The 26106-nt window shown below is 40.0% G+C and overlaps 1 protein-coding gene across 9 annotated transcripts in view; it reads left to right on the top strand.

Moving 5' to 3' along the window:
• Positions 1-26106, top strand: part of SEMA6A (semaphorin 6A) — a 133758-nt gene that overhangs the window by 44799 nt on the left and 62853 nt on the right. For all 9 annotated transcript variants that reach the window (XM_005557569.5, XM_005557568.4, XM_005557565.4 and 6 more), the window contains one exon: positions 25541-25678. In XM_005557569.5, the coding sequence (XP_005557626.2) occupies positions 25579-25678 (100 nt within the window). In that variant the 5' untranslated portion in view covers positions 25541-25578. The remainder of the gene's footprint in view (positions 1-25540; positions 25679-26106) is intronic.

The raw sequence follows: 26106 nt of genomic DNA, 5'->3' as shown, positions 1-26106 counted from the left end.
AAAGGAAAGAGGGAAATGTTGATTATAAAATCGCTCAATTAATGCCTAGTTTTTGTTGTTGTTGTTATTTTTATTTTTTCTTCTACTTTATTTTAGGTTCTGAGGGTACATGTGCAGGTTTGTTACATGGGTAAATTGTGTGTCATTGAGGCTTGGTATATGAACGATCCCGTCACCCAGGTCGTGAGCATACTACCCAATAGGTAGCCTTCCAACCTGTGCTCCCTCCCCCAACCCGCCCTCAAGCAGCCCCCAGTGTTTATTGTTTCCATCTTTGTGTCCATGTGTACTCAGTGTTTAGCTCCTGCTTATAAGTGAGAACACGCAATATTTGGTTTTCTGTTCCTGTGTTAGTTTGCCTTCAGCTAATGCCTAGTTTTAGACCATAAAACAGCTCTTTTTTTCACTCTCTCTTTCTTCTTTGAAACAGTGTGGATTTATGGATATTCTTCATGGTTTTAGAACCATTGAGAACTGAGTTTTAATCCTGCTTCTGATGTTCTCCAGCTGCGTGGTCTTCTTTTTTCCCTCCTTTATTATTATTTTAAATTGGCACATAAAAATTGTACAAATTTATGGGATACTGTGTGAAATTTTGATACATGCATACAATGTGTAAGGATCAAATCAGGGTAATTAGCATATCCATCACCTCAAACATTTATTGTGTTTTTGTGTTAGGAACATTCAAAATCTGCTCTTCTAGCTGTTTGAAAATATACAATAGGCTGTTGTTGTTCATTATAGTCACCCTACAGTGCTATAGAACACTAGGATTAATTCCTCCTATCTAGCTGTACTTTTGTATCTGTTAACCAACCTCTGGCCAGCCCTCCTTCCCATCCTTCCTCACCTCTAGTAATTCAACACTCTCTTATAGCTGTGTCTCAAAATACTAAAATAACTGGTTGGAATATAAACTATGTGGTTAATCCCTGTTCACACTAAACAGACTCTTTATTCACACTGGCCAGATTCTTTTTTGGTGTTTGTGTTTTGTTTTCATGCATGAGGTTAATAACACCCTTAGAGACTGTCTGAATGTCCACCCAGTACCAGCAGAGCCTTGGCTTATTATTATGCCAGTTTCACATCTAGAATCCATTAGTTAATTTAACATGGTCAGAGAAAAACTCATTTGTCTTTTTCATGTGTTTCACAGTCAAAGTGACACAGGGTCAGGCATTATCTGCTGGAAGGGGACGGTGAAATTAAAGTCCCAGGGTACAGCCATTCACAGCGGTAGAACGGATTATTATCAGGCTGGATATAATTATAGAGCCACAGCAGTCCCCCACAATACACTGGCTATCTGCCTAGCACAAAGGTTTAGATCCCTAATTTGTTGCAGGCTAGAATATCTATGAAGTAGCCATGTATTTTTGTGTACTATCAATCACAACTTAGATAGGCAACTGCCGCTGTTTGCATTTTGGAAGCTTGGCGGCTGTTAAGCTTCTGCCTGGTTTTCAGACAGGAAGATAGGATACAGGGCTGCAGAAAGGCTTTTAGTGGCAGAATGATGATGACACCTCTGCCAGGGTCCTATCGCAAGCTCATTAGCTGAGTGGATATTTGAGCCTAGTCAATTTCAATACATACAAAGTCATCTGTTTCATTAAGTTAATTTACCTGAGCTGGCTGTCCTGACAATCAACTGCTTCTGCAGTATCAGCTTGATATTGTAAAGGCAAATGAGGATGGGGCTGGGCAGGGGGCATTGGTCAGCAAGGTACTGGAGTCTATGGGATTGTACTTCCCTTAAACTGGGCATTTTCAGAAATCCGCATTATATTTGTAAGCAAGAAATCTGGCTAGAAGTTTACTAAGGCTTGCTATTTGCTTTTAGTTTTAGTGAATGAAATTGGGAAATGAGAAGCAAATCGGGTACTATATTAATAATTTAAGAATATTTTGCCAATTGTTAAGGAAGTAAAGAAAGGAAAAGGAAGCAAAAGAAAAGACTACACATTTGTTGGTTAGTTATTTAAACTCTACTGTTCCTGGAGAGTTCTAAATTGCTTTACAACTAGATTCACTTAAATGATATGACCTAAAGGAAATTCTATCTGCAACTTATATCTTGCAAAAGTTGTTAATTAAGGAAAAACCTGTATTGTTTTCCTTCCTTCGTTTGGTTCTCTAATTCGCATCTTTGTTCCTCTTTTAATATGCATTTGCTTTATGCTTTTTAGAGTTGAGTGTTATTAAAATAGTAACACCTGAGTTGGACTTCTGCCTGTAGATTAGTTGGAAGCTGTTAAAATTTAATCTTATCCAAGGTTTTGTGCATCACAGGGTTGACTTTTAACTGAAAGTCGTTACTGTTACGTTATACTGTTAACTCTGACTACGAAGACTAATAATTAGACTCATTAGAACCAACTGGTTTGACAAGAAAAAAATAAAAGAATTGTTGAACCACAAAGAATATGTTAGGAAAACATTTGTATAAATTTGAGTTTAAATGTACACGTTACCAACTTCTTTCTCCCACCACATAGGACATCAGCTCTTAGGAAGAAGATGGAAAAGAATTTCTTCCTCAACGTCACTTATACTTTCAACTTTTCATGGCTTATTGGGTATAAAAGATCATTGTTTTGAAAGTGCTTATGTGAGAAATACTTCCGTGCAAGTAGAAAAAAGCCAGTGTATTTCCTTGTACTGAAGCATTAGGAATAGTTTATTTTATTTAGCAAGGCCCAAATCCATTTGTTTAATTTGGCAATATTCGTCTTTTCGCCATGTTTAATTTTCTTTTTCCAACATTTTGAAAGATCCAACTCTATCCATTTTTTAGGGCAGAAATATTCAATTGCTTCTTTTTAGTTCAGATAAAAAATGTATAATGTTAAATATGACTGTGAAGAATTAACTTCTGTTTGAATTGATGTTTTGCTGGAGCATTAAGTAACAGTTTAAACTTTATTGTCAGGAGTAGACAAAATAAATATCATCATCTTTTCACACCCAGGAGATTCTGGGCCAGCTATATCTTTCTCAGTTCTTATTTCATTGTCCATATAATTGAATAAAATATCTACTCTAATGTAATTAAGGTCACAGATTTAATAATACAGAACTTGGGGAATGCAAAATTTACTTTTCTCAAGATAACAGTTTCTTCCTCGTGCTGGGCATTATATGCGCTTAAGCTATGCCCTCAGCAATGTAACTAGGTCAGGGATTTCATAGAATGTGAGTGTTGTGTTACTGTAAGAATACCAGCATCTTACATTTCATGTATATTTCAAGACCTGTATTTGCAAGTAGAAAGGCAAATGCTGTGTGTCAGTCTGATGTGGGTTACCTGGGTGTGTATATATAATAGGATTTCTGAGGCTAACTAGCACTAAGACCTTTTTTTTTTTTTTTGAGACGGAGTCTCGCTCTATCACCCAGGCTGGAGTGCAGTGGCCGGATCTCAGCTCACTGCAAGCTCCGCCTCCCGGGTTTACGCCATTCTCCTGCCTCAGCCTCCCGAGTAGCTGGGACTACAGGCGCCCGCCACCTTGCCCGGCTAGTTTTTTGTATTTTTTTTAGTAGAGACGGGGTTTCACCGTGTTAGCCAGGACTAAGACCTTTTAAAAAAGAAAGCCTAGTGCAATCTATAGTAACTTTTCCAAGGGCATCAGTTCATTATAAAGTGAGCTAAATAAGTAATATAAGCCACCTGGAAAAATTAAAACTTAAAATCTATAGCGTTTTTCTTTCTTATATGACGTGCGTGTTTGCACTTTATTTTGCAGCTTTTTATTCGTATACCTGTCTACCCCATAATTTGTAAATCCTCTGAGGACAGGGATTGTATGTTAGATTATTCATTCATTAATCCATTTGTTTACCAATCAAACATTCATTTGCCCTTGCCAAGTTCACTGACTAATGGTGTGGATAGATTAGTAAACAAATAATGTCAATTTGATGGCTATGATACGGCTCACTCAAGTATTTTCAAAGAAAAAAGAGAGAGATTAGTGGTTAGTTGTCAGTGGGAATCAGGGGAGACTTCACAGAGAAGGTGATGTTTGAAGAGTGTCTTAAGAGAAGTGTAGAAATTCACAAGGCAGAAATGGGAAAGGATAGAAAAGTGGAGTGGGGAGGGGTTGTTAATAGAAAAATGATTTAAAAGAAAAACCGTAGTCATGGGAAGAGTTGTGCAAGACACAAAGGATAAAAAAGAGGGGAGAAAAAAAGGCAAAGGAAGATCCAATAAGAGCCATCCCTCCAAAGCCCTCACCCACCAACCCAATTCAATCGAAGAGTGAAAAATTCTTAAAACTTTCTTGTTAGGGGCAGTTTATTGAAATTCTGGTACATATTCTTAACCTAGGGCAGCTGGCTGCTAGGTGAAAAGATTCCAGAGAGGTTTTTAAGTGCTACTTCCTCCAACCAGCCTTCATCTTTGTACTGACCACAGCACCTGAAACAGTTCCTTGCTCATAAATGTAGACAATAAATGCTTAATTTAAATTGCTGAAAGTAAATAGAAGTAAAACGGCCCCACCCTTTGAAGTGTTTGTAATGCAGTTGGGAAGAGAACTATAAGCCAAGTAAATAATGACTTAACACCAATGACTATAGGCTATTCCTCCTTTTCACATTGGCACGGTACTGAAAAATATACCCTCCTTTCCCCAAAGCAATAATTTAAGTTTCCACAAGATTTTGGTTAAACACCAAACTGCAGTTACCATCTTCTAAGAAATACAGGCAGCTCCAGTGCAAGACACAGAAGGCTGTGGGTGGGAAGTTTTGAGGACAGGGGGAAATTGGAGCTACAGTAAGAAAATGTTTTTAGGAAACAAGTGATGGCGTATAGGTATAGGAAACAAGCATACAAAATTCACAATGCTGAAAGGTGAGGATACTTTGAGTTTCCCAGTGCCAACCCCAAGGATACAGGGGACTGAGAAGAAAATGGAAGCTTACCTTAATTAAATCACTCTTCATGGGCCAGGAGCTTTTTATCCTAATAACAGCTGTAGGAAGGGAAAGCATCATTATCCCACTTTAGAGCAGAGAAACCTGAGCCTTACACAGATTAAATAACCCAAGGCCACTTGACCACTAATGGAAGGACTAGGGTGGAAGCCCACTAGAATATAAGCTCCATGAAAGCAGAGACCTCTTCTGTTCATTGATAATACTCAGTGCCGGGAGCATGCCTGGCACACAGTAGGTGCTCAATAAATATTTTCTTAAACAACCCAGACTTCAAAGGCCATGTTTACAAAGTGATCAGGGTTGAGTTAGTCACAGATAAGATAAACTTTTGTCCTTGCTCCAGGAATAAAGAATTGTCTAGATAGGCAAATGGGCAGACATGCAAAATAAATATCAAACTAATGGCAAAAACAAGATAAGAAAAATGAAGAGTTCAGAGATGCCATTGCCTAGATCTTTACCTAAAATACTTGTGCTAGTAGAAAAATGGTTTCCTTGTTTCCTTGTCATTGACCCAATAGCTATAACACAGCATAGAGCATCTGATCCTAACCCCTAAAGAATAAACTCTAAAAATTGTGTGTGTGTGTGTGTGTGTGTGTGTGTATACATTACCCATGTAATTATACACACATTCTATAGGAGGTTAGGAACCTGTGAAAATAAATGGTATGCTGAAAGATGTCTTTAACCCTAAGTGTAGCATTTGCTAGTGGAAACTCTGTAAGTACTGTTATGTTTTTGGTGGTGACTGTTCATGATTTTTTTTAGAGGTCTGGCAGCTGCCCTCTTGATATTTATGTGTTTCTGGCTAGGGAACCTAAGATTCACAACTCTGAGCTTGTAATGAGGAAAAGAAGACAATACAAATAACATGAAAAGGAGTATGAATTGGATATCGTCAGAGAGACAAATCATATATTCCATTCTGCTTTAATTGGAAAGCAATTCTTTCATGGGGTTACTTTCCCTTCAGCTGAGATAATTAAGTCTGGACTGACACTGGTGACCAGCTACTGATGATAAATAGTCAGTTACTAACAATGCAGCAATCAGTAATCAAAATTTATAATATTTCCCAGGTTACCAGGGCACAGTTGAAGAGAAAAGTGGGTTTGATAAGACTGGGAGATAGGCTTCCTCATGCAGTATTCACACGGCTTCTTCTCCATAGCATCTGGGTGGGATAATTAGGTCTGCTTTATTTCAACCCTGTCATAAAAGAAAACATACCTATTGTTTGTGCATTAGAAATACTTTGCACGCCCCATGCTGGAAAAGAAGTTTCTGTATGGCTCCCTGTAATTTTTAATGGATTACATTATATTTTGTAAGTGGGTTGGCATGAGGGTAGGTGGGCATGAAATAAACTTAGATATTTTTAAAGCCACTCCATGCAGCTGGCACAAGTAAAGGTCTTTGAATCATGGTTAATATTCTTGGGCTGTGGCTGAAGGCACTGAAATGGAAGGGATTAAGATTGTAATATGGATGCCATTTGTATTTGTATCAGCGGCTCCCATACTTGTCTACTCACTAGAATCACCTGGGGGTCTACTAAACTTTTCACAGCCCAAGTCACACCCAAGCCACTTACGTCACAATCTCTGGGTGTGGAACACAGGCATCTTTAATTTTTGAAGCTCTCTAGGTGATTCCAGTGTGCAGTCAAGTTTGGAAAGCACTGGTTTATACTTACAGTTTTATATGTACTTTTGCATTTGGTTATGGATAGAGCAGCACGTACTGGTGGAGTGAGGCAAGAGAACATGCACACTCCTGTGGGTGCCACCTGCCTCCAAGGTTCAAGCTGGAGTCCAGTTTGGAATCCGAAACTGCTGTGTAGGCTGGGTGCAGTGGCTCATGCATGTAATCCCAACACTTTGGGAGACTGAGGCGGGTGGATCATTTGAGCCCAGGAGTTCAAGACCAGCCTGGGCAACATGATGAAATCCATCTCTACAAAAAATACAAAAATTAGCTGGGCACGGTGGCGCGTGCCTGTAGTCTCAGCTACTCGGGAGGCTGAGGCAGGAGAATTGCTTGAACCTGGGAGGTGGAGGTTGCAGTGAGCGGAGATTGCATCACTGCATTCCAACCTGGGCAACAGAGCAAGACCTTGTCTCAAAAAGAAAAGAAACTGCTGTCTCCCACCCCAGTAAAACCTTAAACCCCAAGAGAAAAAGCATAATGTGACCCACTCGGTGAGAAAAGCAACCTCAAAGTGGTCGAAATAGACTCGGCTCTGAGGCGAAGAAGAACCAAAAAAGGAGGAAGCATGCCTTTGCTCCTTTCTTAGCGCTTAGCTCAGTGTTGAATAAACGAATAAAAAGAGAAAAGAGGAGGCGGTCATGTGCAGCTCACCTCCCAGAAAGGGTACTGGGATGGGATGGAGGAAGCTTTCATTGATCACATCCCTGCACAGTGGGCACCTCTCCACAATGCCCTCCTCGCTCTCCCGATAAAGTCTTTTTTTCTCTCTAGTTTAGTCAATCTCCTGTCTTCTCTGGGAGCAGTCATTATGAGATGGTCTAAGATGACTGTCCCAGAGGAGGACACTCATTCAGCTTTTAAAATGTCAGGTGTCCTTTGGGGATGCTTCAAAAGCAGCATTTGGGCTTCCTTTGCCGTGGGAAGTGAACAGGAAGAAAGGCCAGTGAAGCCAGAGAACATGGGGGCAGCCCAGAAATCAACATGCAGATAGAGAAGGGGGGGAAGACAAGATTCCCATCTGCGGTACTGGAATCCCACTTATAGAAAATAGAATAAAAAATATGAAGGTTATTTGCTTTGAGCCCATCTGATTCTTTTTGTTAGACTTCATTGCGTTCTCAATTTGAGTTTGCTACATTTTTATTTGAAAGCTAATAAATGAGGCAGCCATTCATATGGCACGCAGGCAGGTTTACAGTGCTGTGTAAACCACCAGCCGCCACATACATCCATCTGCGTCACAGATCAACTAGAATTATCACTACTGACACCACAATGCCTATAAATTCCCTCACCCGCATCCTGTACTCCAGAATATTACTATTGGCTGACCATACTGGGAAGAGATGGGATCCTGGGAAAAATCCTTTTTTCTTTCTAGTTTAGTGGGAACTGGCAGGTTATCAGTAGGTCTAAGCTCCAGGTTTGTCTCTAGAGACAAAGAGTTTAAAAAATAGTAACTAGTTTTATTTTGTTCTAAAAAAGAAACACATGCACAAGAAAAATATTGTCAATAAAACATAAAAGAGTACAACATAAAAAGTGAGTTTCTTACCCAAATCTGACCTCCTAGTCCTCCTCCCTCAGAGACACTGTTACTAGTTGCTTATGTATGAGAACTGCAATATTCACAACACTTTAAAAAATCAATCAGTCTTGGCTTGTATTTCAAGTTTCATTAACAAAAATAACCCCCTTTACAATCACTGGGGTACTCAATGCACTGATATTTAAAAATACCCAAAGCTATTTGGATCAAAATCAACAAATATTTAATAAGTACCTTCAATGTGCACAATGTTGCCTAAGCAAGCCATTTCTAGTGAGCATTTTACACATATATGTTTCATACTTTTTTCCTGGTGAATAATCAACGAATCTAAAGTTATGTTAGTGGAAGGGCAGTCAGTCAATCTTTGTTTTAAATGTTTTTATCAGAAACAAAAATGATCCATTTCTTTCCCTAACCCCTCTAACGTCTCAGCCTTTCACACATTCTCTCATTTGAGCTCGGTTTTAAGCCGAGACATCTGGGTAGATGGTATGTTCTGGCCAGAGTACTCTCTCTCATACCTTCTCCAGATGGATTGGCTCAAGGATCTAATATTCCCAAAAGAAATAAAACGTCCCCCAAGTTGCCATTGAGGAAGAGCTGCAGTGCTTTCTATTCTAAACACACAAGTGTTGTAGGATGAGAGACGGTCATGACAGAGCCAATGTCCCCACCCACAACTTGTCTGCAGAGGGGGAGACTTCCACAGTCTGTAGCCCACTGCAGGATACTAGACTGACTGCACAGCTGAGAGCCCCGTTACCCCTCAAATTCCAGCCAGCTACATCTGTATGTCTTCTTTCCTGCTGGCTGGCCCAGCTGTTCTGGTGTCAAAGTTATGAGTCACTGGGAAGGGCTTTGAGACAAGAGTAGAGTTAAACCATCTCCTGGGGTCTGTGTGTCATTGGCAAGCGAGCCTTAGTAACAAGCCAGTGCTTGACATTCCCAGGAAGGCCACACAACCAGAGCTTCACTTTGTGTTCCACACTCAAGACCTCTGGGCTTTGTAGAGTGAAAAAGAGGTGGAGCTGTATAGATGCTGGATGTCCTCACCCCTAGAGGCTTTCTGTCATTGCCCATGATGTTCATTAGGTTCTTGCCATCTGTCTCCTTGCAAATGCTTTTGGCTGTAGACCTATATCCTATACAATTTAGTCAAACTAGGAGACAAGGAATGAGGATTGCCCAAAGCCTGAGGACTTTCTTTTGGTCTTTTGATTCCAGGGACATTATTACAACAACAGAGCCCTGGGAGCAGCTGCCAGCAAGAGTTTGAGTCCACAGCAGGATCCTTCTGGACCATCTGTGGCTTCCTGCTCTGAACAGTACTTCCTCACTATGTGGGAGGAAAGACTTGTCAGAGGATCCAAGAACCATAGGCAGTCAGGTTCTCCATGGGGACCCTAAACGTTGTCTGGTCCAGCCCCGCAACCTATGTCTAAATTCCTGGAGAGTATTCCTTCTGCCCTAGCACTCATCTGGCCTCCCCATCCCCTTAGGTAGGCTAGTCCATGTGTGTGTTATGGGGCTGCTAGAAAATTCTTCCCTATTTTGAGCAGAAATTACCTTTACAGTTACTACCCATTGATCTTAGGTCTACCCTCACAACTGTCCTCTAGGTTTCTCTTCAGATATCTGAAAATGCCAGTCTCCGCCCCTTGCATCTCCCCTTTTCCTTGTTTTAGTACTGATTTTTCAGAAATTGTCCTGATATTCTTTTTTTAGAGCTTCATTCACTATTTAATGAATGTTTGTTGAGAGTGTACTGTACATTAGACTTTGTTCTTGAATGGGAGGGATACAGTGATTAATAAGACAAATTTACCCACACAGAGCTTACATTCTAGTGGAGGGGAGGAACAGACAAAAGCAAGTAATACTATAAATGTGAAAATATCAACTGGAAACAAATCCATTGCAGAAATGTAGAATAAAATGATGGAAAAAAAAAAAAAGCATTGGGTTGCTTTGGGGGCTCAGGGAAGGCCTGTCTGAGGAAGTGACATTTTATGATCTTGGAAGATAGATCATTCCAAGGTGAGAGAGCAGAAAGTCCATGAGGCAGGAATGAGAGCTTGTGCATTTGAGGAAAGCAAGGCACAGGGGTTGGAACAGAGTGGGAAATTGTGGAATGGAACATGATGGGGTCAACCAGATGGGTGGTGCCTTTTGTGCCCAGAACAGAGGGTTTTAATTTTGTTGTTAATACATTAAGAAACCACTGGAAGGTTTTATGGAAGGGAGGACATAACATGATCTATGTTTCTAAAAGACCATTGGTTGCTGTGTGGAGATTAAATTGAAGGAGGGCCAAGTGGAAGTAGAAAGATTAAGTAGATAGCTATTGTCATAATGAGGCAGGAGCCGAGGTTAGGTTAGATTAAGAGGATTGTAGATAGAACGTAGGGAAGTGGGCAGATTTGGCATGTGCTTTGGAAATAGAATTCATACTTGGATATTATGTCTCTTGGTCCTCTTAACTCACAGTGTTTAATGTAAGCATGTATTATATGTATTGTGTGTGTGTGTGTGTGTGTATGCACACCATCGTTTTAGCCACTTATGTATAGTCTGCAGTGGTCTGGAGACTCCCCAAGGGCAGAACCCATGGTTCAGACCATGCCCCCAATATCCGCACTGTTCCCGCACAGTGCCTTGCTTGCACGTATTAGAAACAGCCATTTCTAAAGTGACTGAATTCAATGAGTAAATGAACAAGTAAAGGAAAATTACTAACAAAAGCAATTTCTGGGTTTAATTGAACAGTGAAAGGAACATCCTTTCAATGCCTACACACTTGTACGATATTTTCTCACATCTCATATTCTTGCTTGTACCTCCCCAGACACTAAAAAGGTAACCTGTGATGTACAAAAGCAGTGTTCCTTTGGAATAGAGTTACTTTCAAAAAAGCTGGAAAAATTATTGATAACGACTCCTCAAATGTACCTTTTGTGTGAGAATGGAGGAGGTGTCCTTAGCTCCCTTACTTTCAAATCGTGGAGCCGTGTCCCAGCTTGGGGAATCTTGCAAGATTGGAGCTCCACACAGTACTTTGCTCTCCCCTCATTGAGGATTCTGGAGGACACTCAACCTTTCTTTCGTGCCTTAGTGCTGCTGGAAAGAGCTGATTAAATAGACATGTGAAGAACACATCTGCCTATTCTTGCATAACACTTTAGAATGACTTTTTTTTTTTAACTCTTTGGAGAGATGAAGACTATATTAACCAAATATGAAAAATATTGTGTTTGAGAAGAAAATTATTCTGACTTGGTCTTTTAGTTATTCAAAGTGAACCTGGGGAATCTCCTCTTTGAAAGACGTTCATGTGTTATTCCTCTCCATGTGTTCCATAGCTGTGTCTTTTCCTTCTCATGGCTCAGACCTTGAAATCCTTACCAGTGAAAGCCCGGATGATGCAGGTGGACCTCTATGCTTCCCACTAACCAGGGCTAAGTAGCTTCTAGAGACGTTTATCCATTTTCCATGCCTCCATTTCCTCCCAAAGAAAGGCAAGCACCCACGGGCAGGGATCCTTGTGCTGTGCTAGAGTGACACACCTGGGCATGCCTGCAAGGCTGGGTGTGTGTCTCACACTCACTTTCTCTCTGATTTATCCCCTCTCTTTTGTCTGACCTCAGCACTTTAGTTTGGTTTCTTCTTGTCACACTCAAGCTTATTGGATAATTTCGCTTTTCCTCCTTATTCTGGTGTGGCAGAGATGGTAATTATAGTGATTGCTGTGCTATTAATTATGGGAATGGTGATTTTAAAATTTGATTTAGGGGTTAATTGGTGATATTCATGTGCTGTCTTCCCTCCTGATAATTGGATTGCAGTAATTAACCTCATATCCAAGTTATCTGCTATTAACCATTTGCCTCCATTTTATTTCAGACTTAAAATTGATTACATTGTTGTCTGACGCCCAATGGCCACTTTGGGAGAAAGAAAGGTGAGGGACAGCGAGTGGAGGGCACCTCAGAGAGGAATGGGAGAGAGTCTGTCTTCCTTTTCTACCACCCCTACCTGTTGTCCAAGATAACAGTTGTCCTCCCCAAATATTCCAGAAATCCAAATTCTTCATTTTATTATCTAATCCCTAAATTTCTGGGGTTATTTATCAAAAGAAAGTTACAGGTATTTGAAAATTAAAGGCAGGGACATGTAACAAAGCAGAGGGCAGATACTGCCCGCTGACAATTGCTTCCGATGCCAGGGATTGGAAAATGCCATGACCAGGCATTTCCATTGGGGAGAAAATGATTACAGGCTCTGACATCATGGAATCTCCTTTGGAGAAACCACCACCAACTGCACAAAAAGCTTGTGAAGTGCATCTATTTGCTACAGAGAGAGGAAGGAGTGCTGACTCCCTTGTAGTTGGCTATCAGATGGGAAGAAATGCAGCTCCCTCAGGTGGAGGGGTTGCTGAGCCTGGGGAGGCAGTCACTTCTGCGGCTTCTGGATGGTGTCACTTACTCATGAGAGGCTTTGAGACCTTGCTACCAAGATTACATCTGCTCTGGGAACATCACTTACTTTGTGGAAGTCTGTCCTTGTTGGTCCCTTGTCTGGAGAGGAGCCTGGAAAACTGTCATCATAAGCCCAGAACATAGGAAATGAAAAATAAGTAACTCAGTCAGCAATTCCTCATCTCTGCATTATTCTTGCAAGTATGATAGGACATACACTTTTAAAAATATGTGAAATCAGATTACTTTTTTTTTTTTAATTCTGTGAGAATTTCACAACACACTGTGGGATAATTAAGATTCATTCTCGTTTTAGCAAAACCAGTGTTGAGAATTTACTCTCAAGGATTTCCTTTCTCCATCACTTTTTATCCTGTTTTTAATCTCTTCAAGAATGAAGGCATGTAGTTTCCCAATCTTTTTTTTTTTTTTTTGAAACCCTTGGGTCACATATGTTTCAGAATTTTAAGTTGTTTAGATTTTAGAAAAGTAACATGGGACACGTACACCAGTGGAGTCTGGGCAATATCTAATAATCATACCTATTCATAATTTGCAGCAAAATGTATAAATATTCATTCTAAGAGGGATAAATACGGACTACAAATAGTCTCATGCCAACTCAAGCTTGTCACACAATGAGTAGAAAAAACATTTTGATTTTCAGGGTTTTTGTTTTTGTTTTGTTTGTAATTCCAGATAAGAAATTGTGTACCTGTACTCCCGAAATGAACTTGGCCTCATCCAGATCTAGAGAAACAGGGGATGGCAAATCGTATTTTTCTTTAAACTTAAGGAGCCTCAGGGCAGACTTCAAAAACAATGAACACCAAAATGATTCCTCCAGATGCTGCCTCAGTATGCTCAACCACTTCCCAAAGAACAGAACTGCTCTGTTTGTGCGGTGACCCTGAAGTCACCTGAGTAAGGAGTCAAGTCATCAAGTGGTAGAGACATTCAAACAAACCCATAATTTCCTAGAATTTACATTCATTTGCTCTAAGGAAGCATATTTTCAGGATGTTTGGGAATAATTATTAATTCTGAAGGTAGGATTTCACATTAAAAGCATATGAACATTTTATGGGGTGGTACATCCTAGATTTGACTCTGGTTTGGGAAGAGGCACCTAGTGAATGGTCTTCTCTCCACCACAATGCGAACTGATAAACTGCCTTTGGAGAACACCTATGTTATTTTGCTAAGTATATCAAGCCAGGCTAATGAGTCACTTTTTACATGTAAAGTAAATGAGCAAAGCCAATAAAGATATTATTAATTTCAGAAAAAAACTGAAATATCTATCAAATTGAATAATAGGTTTAAATGTGTGGGTTTGCAATTTTCACCTAGCTCACTGAGACATAAAGCAGGCTTTTTATGGATAAATGAAATGAATTTCCCCAAAAATGTGGGAAAATTATGGAAATTCAAGATACAATTCTTCCATATCATATCTGTTCTTGATGTGTCTGGACATACATAGATAAACAGAGAATCCATTGTGTATACAGATACTTTACTGATAATAAGCACCAGTCAGCATAAATATCATGCTTGGTTATGGAGCAGATCCTGAAATGATATTATGCCTCTTTTTGTATAATCAGAAGCTTGTAATCAAATAGAAACTCTATTTTTGGCTTTCAGGGTTCTGGGAAAGCATCGGTGCTCATTGAAAGAGGCAGGAAATACAATGAGGACTGACATAGGCGACATAGGCAGCAAACACCAAAGGACCTGACGCCAACATTTTAGTTCAAGGAAATGTTTTCACTTTCTTCCTGATCGTGAGACTGTTTTACCAAAAATGTTAACAAACAACAAGAAAACAGTAAGGATTTATAGGGTTAGGTCAAAGTTTAAATCATCCGTGACTGATGACATTGTTATTTGGGGCTGTTATTCAGAGCTCAATGGAGAGACCTGCAGGTTGTTATTAATTCTGTGGGAGCCACGTTTGAAGTTGACTTCCACTCTAAAAGTGGGCAAAGAACACATTCCTGCAGCCGTTTGAGCCTAAGCAATCCCAGGCAGACTGGAGATCAGGAGGGTTAGAGTTGTGACTGGGAGATTCTATTTCTATTAACTACACTGAGAGTAAACAGAGGAGAAATTATTAGGGAGAGTCGTCCTGTCAAAGTTCAGCAATTGCTTTATTTTAGTTTAAATCCTCTCAGGACTTTGACAAAGGTATGTGGAAAACTCTAGTTGCTAAATTATCTCTGGTTTGCTCCTTTAAAGTCACTCTCCAGATATCTTTTTACTGGCTAGGAAAAATGCTTGGAATCAGGCATATTATTTTTTGCAGTGTGCTTCATTTTTAATAAAATTACAAAGAAAAAGTTAGGGAGAGTAATGCAAAAATAACCCATATACTCAACACCTCAAGCAAATAAATACCAATACTCTGAGCTTATACTTCAGAGCTTCCCCCGCCCCTTCTTCTCTGTCATATTCTTAGAAAAAATAGTAATCAGACACAATCTTTATTCTCAGGTATAATATTTTAAACCAAACTTTCAGTTAAAGGAAAAAATCCATCCATTACTTTAGACAAATGTTTGAAATTCCTTAAGCAAAGAATGAAATAGTCTAATTTGATGTCTGCACATCCAGTAAGCATGGAGTTGTCTGTTTTAACACCCTGCCTGGCCCTTCTACCTGAAATGTCTTGGCTCCCACCTGCCCCCTCCACAGTGAACAGTCATGCAACCCTCTAAGGCTTTCTCCAACCAGAAGCCTTTGCCAGTCATCCCACCTTACATACCTCTGCAACACCTTCACCTTCCAGGTGGTATTCTTGCCAACAGAGTAATAATTTCTTTTTGAAAGATTATTGTTATTTGTTTATGTGTTCTATTTTGGAACAATGAGCAAAAGCTATGGGGACCATCCACTGAATAGCGAGGTCCTGGGGGTGATGCAAGGGGAAGGGCCATTTCCATCTCTATCTCCATCCTCTTAACACAGAGCCTCCCAGTAGAAAACAGGGAGTTGGTAAGATGGGAATCAGACAATGGTAGTAATGAACATCAGGCAGCAAGCCAAGGAGAAATGAATGAATTCTGGCTTCCTTTCTGAAAGTAGCGTAAGGCAGGGAAAGAGCTCACTAAGAGGAGTCAGGAGTTCTCAGCTGCTGCTCATCTTTGCCACTTTTGAGCTGTCCTACATTTGGCAAGTGACCATTTTGGGCCTCAGTTTTCTTAACAGCAAATTATAGGAGGCATTTGTTTCTGCATCTGAAGCAGATGTTCAAGTTCAGCAATATTGTAAACAGTTTACACAAGTTTACAAGAAAAAAACAAACAACCCCATTAAAAAGTGGGTAAAGGACATGAACAGACACTTCTCAAAAGAAGACATACATGTGGCCAGCAATATGGAAAAAAACTCAGAATCACTGATCACTAGAGAAATGCAAATCAAAACCATAGTCAGATACCATCTCACACCAATTAGAATGGCTATTATTAAAAAGTAAAAAAAAAAACAACAGATACTAGCGAGGTTGTGGAGAAAAAGGAACACTTTTTACAGTTGGTGGGAGTGTAAATTAGTTCAACCATTGTGGAAGACAATGTAGTGATTCCTCAAAAACAGAGGGCAGAAATATCATTAGGCCCAGCAATCTCATTACTGGGTATATACCCAAAGGAATATAAATTGTTCTGATATAAAGACACATGCATGTACATGTTCATTGCATCACTGTTCACAATAGTAAAGACATGGACTCAACCTAATTGTCCATCAATTATAGACTGGATATAAAGAAAATGTGGTACATATACACCATGGAATACTATGCAGCCATTAAAAGAAACAAGATCATGGCCTTTGCAGGGACATCAATGGAGCTGGAGGCCATTATCCTTAGCAAACTAACACAAGAACAGAAAACCAAATACTGCATGTTCTCACTTCTAAGTGGGAGCTAAATGATGAGAACACATGGACACATGGGGAAGAACAGCACATACTGAGGCCTGTCAGAGGGCAGGGCATGGAAGGAGGGAGAGCATCAGGAAGAATAGCTAGTGGATGCTGGGCTTAATACTTGGGTGATGGGATGATCTGTGCAGCGAACCACCATGGCACACACTTACCTATGTAACAAACCTGAGCATCCTGCACATGTACCCTGAATTCAAAATAAAAGTTGGAAATTAAAAAAAAAAAAAACGAAAATCAAGAGGAAGGTTTGGGAATGAAGGTAATGATTACAGTCTGGGGACATATTGTGTGAGTTTTACAAGTAAGCCATACATCTAAGTAGAATTTTCCAGAGGAATTATACAAAATCAGGTCTAGAATTCTAAAACTAAAGGTTTAGATTAAGAGTTAAAAATTAGGTGCCTTGCCAGGTGTGGTGGCTCATGCCTGTAATCCTAGCACTTTGGGAGGCCAAGGTGGGCAGATCACCTGAGGTCAGGAGTTCGAGACCAGCCTGATCAACATGGAGAAACCCCGTCTCTACTAAAAATACAAACTTAGCTGGGCATGGTGGTGCATGCCTATAATCCCAGCTACTTGGGAGGCTGAAGCAGGAGAATCACTTGAACCCATGAGGAGGAGGTTGCAGTGAGCCAAGATCGCACCCTTGCATTCCAGCCTGGGCAACAAGAGTGAAATTTCCATCTCAAAAAAAAAGCTGCCTTTATAGTGGATACCCCCATTTACCGTGATATGATTAGTATGCATTGCATGTCTGTATCAAAACATCTCATGTACCACATAAATATATACACCTACCATGGACCCACAAAAATTACAAATAAAATTCAAAAAAAGGTAGCCACCTTTAAGCCAACAACAAACCAACAAAGAACGTTTACAAAGATGGAGACAGCAAAAAGCTAGGGCATGCCATAAGTAAGCCTGGTTAAGACTGTTGCAGATTTCTGAGATGAAGATAGTTTGCCACAATACTTTCAGGCCTACTAAGGTCATGACTAGAGCCCAGTGGGCCATGAGACTGTATCTGAAACATCCAATAAAGTGCAATAAATGTGCAATAAACATCCAAGTAAAGTGCATTGGCTCGGGGCTGTGTGTTTGGGGTGGGGGGTGATGGGTAGAGAGAAAGAAAACCGGCATAGCAAAGAATCAACGGAAAGGCAAGACTTGCCGTCTCCCTCAAAAGATAATAGGTATACAACCAACCTTTATTTTTCGAAGATATTTTTTTCTAGAAGTACTTACGAATTCACAGTTTTTCTATGCTTTTGTGATAGTGGTTTCAGATCTAAAATGGAACATCTATTACACCCAGTCGATATTTATTATTATCTTCCATTGAATGCCATCATCACTCTCCAAAATGTGTTGAAGTTAGGTCTGTGGCATTTCCCTTTCCTCCAAAATGGGTGTTTTATGTCTCTGTTAATGGCTGAGAGGAGGAGGAAAGAAAGACCGGATGGTTTATTAAGAGGCTGGAGCTATTTTTCTCATTTGCCCGAACCTTATATCTTAATGCAAATATCACTGAACAGGTGGCCCTCATGGTTCCTGCAAACTGGGTACAGTAAATGTTTCAAACAGGATCAATGGGCCCGGGTTGTTTCTAATTACAATGGGATGTGTTCTTTGACCCAGCTCTGCATCCTGTGGATAGCAGCACCCTCCTAATGCTGCAGTCCTTGAAACAGAGCTGTCCAGGTCAGTGAAGGATACCTACTATTTAAACACTCATTACTTCTTTAAATTTTCCTCTGGTGCAAGAATGATCAGCAGTTCCAGTCTCTGTGAAGCAGGTTTCCAGCTGGATGTTCAACACAAACACCTGCTTTCCCATCTCTCTCTGGACAGAGGTTCCTTATTGACTTGAGATATGTCCACATCTGTTTATCCTATCAGCTACTGAAGCAGGCAACTTTGTTCTTACCCTTTGCAACTGACACTGTTCTCTATGATGTGTTGATGTTAAAACATCACGGTTGAGGGAGGCTGCAAGCAGGCAAGTGGTTCCACTTAACACAGTGTTGTTCGTGAGAGAATCAATTTCTCCTAAAACTGGTTGAGAAGCATTTGCATCTTTCTATCACCTTAAGACTGCAATCACAGGGCCATAAAGTGGAATGAGGCTTTGCATGCCTACATGTTTGGGAGCAACTGTGTACTCCCTTTATAGATTTTTATTACTGAAGCCATTAGGGACTTTCAGCCATTTCGTCCACATAAGCTTAGATGCATCAGCCTATATATGATCTTAAGTGCAGTTTCCATTTACGCCAGCACCTTTCTCTTTCCAATCTTTCTTCTGTTCCTTTTTCTTTAATGCCCTGGGAAGGACATAAACTTTGGCATTCTACGGACCTGGCTTTGCGTTTTGTCTTTACCCTTTGACTACTGTGCTGTAAATACAGTTGGTCCTTTCTATCCATGGGTTCCACAGCAGTGGATTCAACCAACCGCTGATAGAAAATATATATATATTTTTAAATTGCATCTGTACTGGACATCTACAGACTTCTTTTTCTTGTCGCTTTTCCCTAAGCAATACAGTGAAACAACGATTTACATAGCATTTACATTGTATTATGTATTATAAATAATCTAGAGATGATTTAAAGTATACAGGAGGATGTGCATAGGTTACATGCAAAAAACTATACCATTTTATTCAAGGGGCTTGAGTATCCCCAGATTTTGGAATCTTTGGGGAGGTCCTGGGACCAATCTCCCACAGATACTGAAGGAAAACTGTATTTACTATGTGCTGCCTAGACATGTTGCTTCACCTCCCTGAATCGCAGTTTACTCTTGTGTTTACAACAGAGATAATAAGGCCTTTCTCTCTGGGTTGCTGTGATGTTTCAATAAAGTAATAGGCATGTGTACCTTGCACACAGAAGATACTCAGTAAACCCCCACTTTCACCCAGTCCTTTCTTTATTTTCCACATCATTGTGTTTCTTTGCATTACTGTGAATGCCATGATTTACATTTTTTAAAAACCACACAGTGTTTGTGGGACTCCCAAGACAGACTCTCCAGCCTCTCCAAGTGCCCATCTCCAGAGATAAGAAGCTCAGTGACTTGAAGTGGGTTGGGGGAGAGAAGGAGGGAGGGAGAGAAGGGGACTTCTCCTCCCACTGAAGCACTAGAACGCTAGAAGCTAATCTAGGACCTCTCCGAGAATTTTGTAAGGAAGTCCAAGAAAAGCTATTAAAAAGTAATTTTTAGTATCTTAGCTGAAGAATAAATAAATATTTATTGAGGACTATGGAGAGTCTCCAAGACACTGTATTACCCATATAAAGAAGGGGAAACTGAGGCTCAAGGAGCTTAAGCATCTTGCCAGAGGTCCCAGCTAGTAAGGGGGAAAAGGGGTTTCAAAACCCAGGTTTCACCCTCTGCTCTCTTCTGCTCTCCTATGTTATTGCAATAGTTTGATTTCATGTAGGAGTTTTTAAATCAATTTCAATTTAGACTTTTGGAGGCAGTCACACTGTACAGACAAAGATGATGAGGTCCAAAAACTTGAGTTAATAAAAATGAAAATTTTAGATTTAGTGTAAAACTCAACTGAAGTCTAAATAAGACTAAATGGTAACAACAGTGTTCTCTGTGGTCAGATTAGAACTGCTTATCTACCTGAACTGTGTCCTGAAGTTGAGACTAGGCAGTATAGCAGGCTGGGATTTCTTTGTTCTTGCTTGATGAACTTTTCACCACTTTTCATGATGTGCCTATTGCAGTCCAGTGAGAGCTACATCGAAGAGAGTTCGTTCTACCCCTCATGCTTGCCACAAACGGTACCACACATTGACATGCTGATTATCCCGAGAGTTTCCAAACCACATGCTGCTTAGGAGCAACCAGGAAAGAGTGTAGAGGGAAAAATGAGCCCCATTCCCCTGTTTGTTTTGGAAAGGTCACTTGCCCCGCTGCAGAGAACTTTTTCTGCCTGCCCTCCTTGGTGATCTGAGAGTGGCTGACACAACAAGAGCCCAGCTACATTTCCAGTGCCCTTTAGGACAAAGAGGAAAGGTGTGTGGAGGTCCAGCACCTCACCCTGCCTCAGCCTGGGCCACCTTATTCCCCCTGCTGCCCCTACCTCATCTCTCCAGGTGATGTTCCTGGCCTTGGAATGTGTTACAACGTGACCCAGAGGCAGGCCACTCCCTGTACCATCCTTCCTAATCGCGCGCTCTCTCTCTCTCTCTTACACACACACACACACACACACACACACACACACACCCGAGAGACACCCTTCTTCACTGAGGCAGAATCACTTAGAACAGTGCAATCACAGAGCCAGAGGAATCTTATAGACCATTACATTTCATATCCTTTCCTTTTACGGGTGAGGAAACTAGGAGCTAGGGAGGCTAACTTGCCCAGGGTCAACGCTATTAATGTGCCCTTCCTTCTGTTAATGACAGCAGGAATTGTTGGTTATCTTTAGCACTTCATATATTAGAAAATGAGCTTTTTAAAAGAATTACTGAAACATGGTAGTAAGTGACTTTCCTCATGGAAAAATAGTGCCACTATTATCATTTCCTCTTTATTTCAAGCCCACACTTGGAGTTGTTAAGAGCATTTTGTATTTGCAAGTTTCCAGAGATATTATTTTTCACATCACTATCCCTTATTATTAAAATGTTCCCTGTGTGCCAACATTCTGGAAGATGCTGCCACGTGTACCAAATCGGACGCAAATTGTATTCGCACAGTCAAGGCCTCCATGCAGTTTGATGCACCAAGCATTTATGCATCGTTTGCTGCAGCTGAACATGTAGACAGTTTGTGGGGCAGCCCAACCAGGTCTCTAAAACAAGCAATGTTCATTAATTTGTGTGTATAGACAGTGGGTTCCACATGGTCCACTTGCTAAGGCTGCTCAGCCACTTGCAGGTGATGGTCAAGAGAAACAGAATACCTCATGCAGCAGCGTTGATGTCCTGTACCTGGGTAGCATAAAGGTTCCCTCTGAGCCTTCAAGAGCAGGCAGATGAGGTTAATGGGTAAGAAAGGCCTCCTAAGAGAGTGGGAAGGGGTGGGAATGTTTCCAACTGCAGAGAGTCCTATTTGGGACAGCCAATGCTCAACTCCAGAGTTTTGTCAGGTGGACTTGGACTAGCAAAGCCCGACCTCTGATTTTTTTAAAGAAGTCAGAAATCTGGAGTTGTTTATTAAATCTCCTCTATTTTTCCCTCAGTGTTGCTAATTTAGGTTTTTTCTTCTCTGTGAGTCAGTTTCTGCCAGGTACTACAAGTTTGTGAGCCCCCATAGAATTTTCCAGCGCAGAATTTGGAGGATAGTTGGGCAGAGGATTAGAACTAGTGTCAGGGGTTAGCCTGAGTAGTACTCTGGCTGGGTCCGCTTGTCATGGCTTCCGCTTGTGGCTTATTAAACTGACTCATTAGAAGTAAGATGTGGCAATTGATGGACTCATTCTCTGACTTTGTAATCATTTCCAGCTCCACTGCCATCCCTTTGGCTTCACGCTTGGCTGACACAATGACCCGCTGTACATCAAGGGTGTGGGAGGTAGGGGTGTGCATAAATGGAAGCTCTAGTAATTGAAAAGAATTTATTATTTAAAAAAAAATTATCAGCATGAATGCATTCACAGGGTTTTCAGACAGTCCTTCTTTTGGTCTCCTTTGTTTCGTCTTCAATCTGGAATACCTGAAAGCTAGTTTCCTGGCCAATTAGCATTCTGCATGGTTCATTTGGCTCATGGCAACCAATAATCACAACACCATTTGTACATCACAGTTCTGTGATCCAATTTGGGCTTAAGAACTGTAGGGAAAAATTATTGTGAAAAAAATTTTTGTTTGGGTGTAGATAGTCAATACAAATTAATTTCAGATGAACCTAAATAGACCTGATAAATTCACTAAGCAGATGCTATTAAAATGAAGAATGTTCTTAAGGTTTTCTGTGAATTTGGGGGTTTGGGGCAAATTAGGATTATAACTTTGTAGTAGTGGTATGTTTTACAAAGGCCATTTCACTTCAGGCTAAGAAGAGTGAAAGGCTGAGACAAGTAGATGGAAAATTGAGATATAATAGGCTTACTTATGAAGTAAATGCTTTTATTTAGAATCCTTATATTGACAGTCCTCCTTTATCTAATTTTCTGAATAGCTGCTTAAGTCTAAGTTATATTTAGCCTATATAAGCACAGTCACAGACAGGGAAATCGACAAATGTTTGCAGATACCTATAAATATGCTGCATGTGGGTAGCACTTTTCAGAGTTTTGAAAGTGACTTAAACAGCCTCTTAAATTGCAGCAACACAGCTCACTCGAGGTTTATAAACTCAGTGTTAAGTTCTTGTTTTTGTTCTCCTGGGCTGCTGTAAGTCTGTATTGCGTGATCTTAGGAAACAGACCTAAGCCTGTTATTCTTTGGATGAGAAATGACAATGTTATGGAATTGGGATCCCTCCGCAAAGTAATCATTTCAACAAGAAAATTTATTGTCTACATATTTACAAGGGTTAGGGCCCAAAATGGAGTAGAAAGGGAATAATACATCAAAACTTCAACTGAAGAAAATTTTCAAGTGTTCACGTGGACTGACCGAGATGAACCAATACTTCCAGAGCACTTTCACCCGTATGATGTACATGTTAACTACCTGATGATATAATGATAGAAAGACATATAAAACAGCTATTTTTCCTGGCAGAGAGCCCTGCTGTAAACCTGGAGATATTTAAATGACATATCTCAGCCATGATGCTGACTGCAGGGATACCAAGAATAGCCATTGACTTGCATAATAGATTTCTTCTGCATGCATTGCTCTTCCTGCCAGCTTCTGGGGTTGACAATTTCACATTTGACACATGCAATCTTAAGATGGAAAAAATTAAAATTGGGGGATATAATAAAGTAGCAGGACATTGTCTCGTTAGCTTGTAGGACATTTGTACCAAGATGAATGCAGTTGTTGAAGGATGGAGACTCATTTGTCATGTCAAGAAAAATTAAGCCTTCAAAGCATACATACATCTCTAAACATTTCTAAAGGAATGAGAATCAGACTTCTGAGTTTCCTCTTTTCTTCCATTATATGCTACAAATTCTCTGAGGCAATATGCTTCTGTATAATACTATTCTTGAGCTCCTGGTAAAAGTTGCCAGTTCTCCCTGCCCCCGCCCCCTCCCGCCAGATGCTTTCTCTCCTAAAATCTAACAGCTGACTGGTGTCTTGTTTATGTTTTACTTACTTTTGTGATTTACTTCTCCCCTTTAATACTGTACTGAACAGGAGCCATGAGAAGCAAATCGGGGCACTTCAGAGCTTCTTTCCTTTGAGTTCAGATTCTCTAGGATAGGAAGAACTGGCAAATAAATGAATGAATAGACTCTTGCTTTTCACCTGTCTAATAAATACATGTTTATGTCTCTTCGTAATGGTTCACCCTTATGAACAAGTAATCATTTAAAGTTTAATTTTAATCTACACATCAGAGATGGAGATATGGAAGTGTTTAGGCTTTTCTCTCAATCTCTCTCCCTCTTTGATTTTCAAGATAAAGCAAATTAATTAATGTGCACTTTTCAATTGAAGAAATGCTTAAGACCCAGCTGTGTCTGTGAAATTATAAGTTACAGTGCAACACTTAGGACGGATTAATACTTTTTTGGCATGAAGAGAAGAGACATAGGTATGTAATCAAAATGGTGTTCCAAAAAGCGTTAAGTTAGCAGTTTGTTTGCCAAATTAACTTTCAAAGACATCTAGGTTACTAAGTTTGACATTTCTACACACAAATCTTAAATGATTGATGGATTACTGTAAAATAGCTTTGTTCAAAAAAGATAATCTTTGGCAGGCTACTTCAAAGAGTTTACTGCTCTGGAAAGATGAAAAGATATCCTCATTTTACATTAATTTTCATGATAGATCAATGCTTATTTGCAATATGCCTGAGAATTAAGTGACATTTACCGTATTATGAGTCTTTTTTTTTTTTTCACTGTATCCAGCAGTCCCACATGGGATTGTTTTTATTTCCAAGATTTAGGAGAATTTTTCTGCACATAAAGAGCTTCATCAAGAAAATACAGATGGGTAGAACAGTATATCTGACATTTTTATTCACTACTATTTCACTGCAAGGAAGTATTGAGACTAAAATATACAGAGATACGACTTTTTAAATCAACAATACCGTTTCAGAATGCGGTTTCAGATTCTCCTTGTAGTAATCTTTAGAGTGTGAAAGGATCTACCTACTTCTCTTTAAATATAGATTGTGTGATTTTATTTATTTATGTCTAAGTCACTGTAGAATGACATACGTCAGGGGTGAATATCTCAATTAAGGGGTCAAGCAGGTAATGGAAATTAGTAAAGAGGACGAGTTATAGATGTGTGTATGTGTGTGCGTGTGCATGTCTGTACCTGTGTGTTGGAAGTGGAGGCGTGGTGCCTAAGGAAACTGTCATTTAGGGCAGTACGGCAGGTATTTTGATTTTTACAAAGAAATTGAAAAATCTAGATTAATATCAGAAATCTCCTATTTTTCGATATTGGCAATCACCTCAAATTTCTGAGTGATTTTGAATGCAGAGTTTCATGATTGTGCAAGAGCCATCTATAAAAGCCTAAAGATGGCTCAGGTAAAGGGACTAAAGCTCTTTGTCCCATATTGGAGAAACTTTGCAAAAGGGCTCAGATGCATGGGGAAAGAGGTGGCAGTAGGTAACGGGTACAAGTTCCAAACACAAAAATCAGCGAATTCACCATGTAGAAGATGTAAAGCAGAAGCTTTTTTTTCTCTTGAATTTATCTTTAAGGGTATTTCATTTTATGGCATTGAACAAAGCTGACTTGGAAAAAAAAATCTGTTCTTCACTTTTTGGCAGGGTGAAGTAGAGAAATAAAGTCTCCCCGCTGAACTACTATGAGGTCAGAAGCCTTGCTGCTATATTTCACACTGCTACACTTTGCTGGGGCTGGTTTCCCAGAAGATTCTGAGCCAATCAGTATTTCGCATGGCAACTGTAAGTACCCATGGTCTCACTCACTGTCTCCCTTTGAGAACATTTTAGCCTGAATCAGCCTAGCAAAAAATAAAAACCAAAAATGAAATAGAAAGGTGACTTCTTAGTCCTCTGTACATGGCAAAGGTGGATAATTCAAGTCTAGTCAAATTGATAGGATGACTTTTCTATAACTCCATCAGATGTTGTTGTGGGGACATGTGTGAGGATTTGAAACGTCCCTTGGAACCCTGATGAAGTCTCAGTTACTACATGGATGCCATGGTGTTCATGTCTTAAAATCAACTCTGTGGGAGAATATCACTATGATCTGGGTATTGGTAGTGTTATATTACTCACCTTTACATACACTTCATATATAGGGATTGTTGCAAAATATGAACAAAAAACAATGACCATTTTGGAGTACTTCAGAGAAAATTATTATT

The sequence above is a fragment of the Macaca fascicularis genome, chromosome 6 (genome assembly GCF_037993035.2).
Source record: "Macaca fascicularis isolate 582-1 chromosome 6, T2T-MFA8v1.1".
NCBI classification, from domain to species: domain Eukaryota; kingdom Metazoa; phylum Chordata; class Mammalia; order Primates; family Cercopithecidae; genus Macaca; species Macaca fascicularis.
Note: the sequence above shows the minus strand (reverse complement) of the source record. Positions and strands in the feature narration are given on the sequence as shown.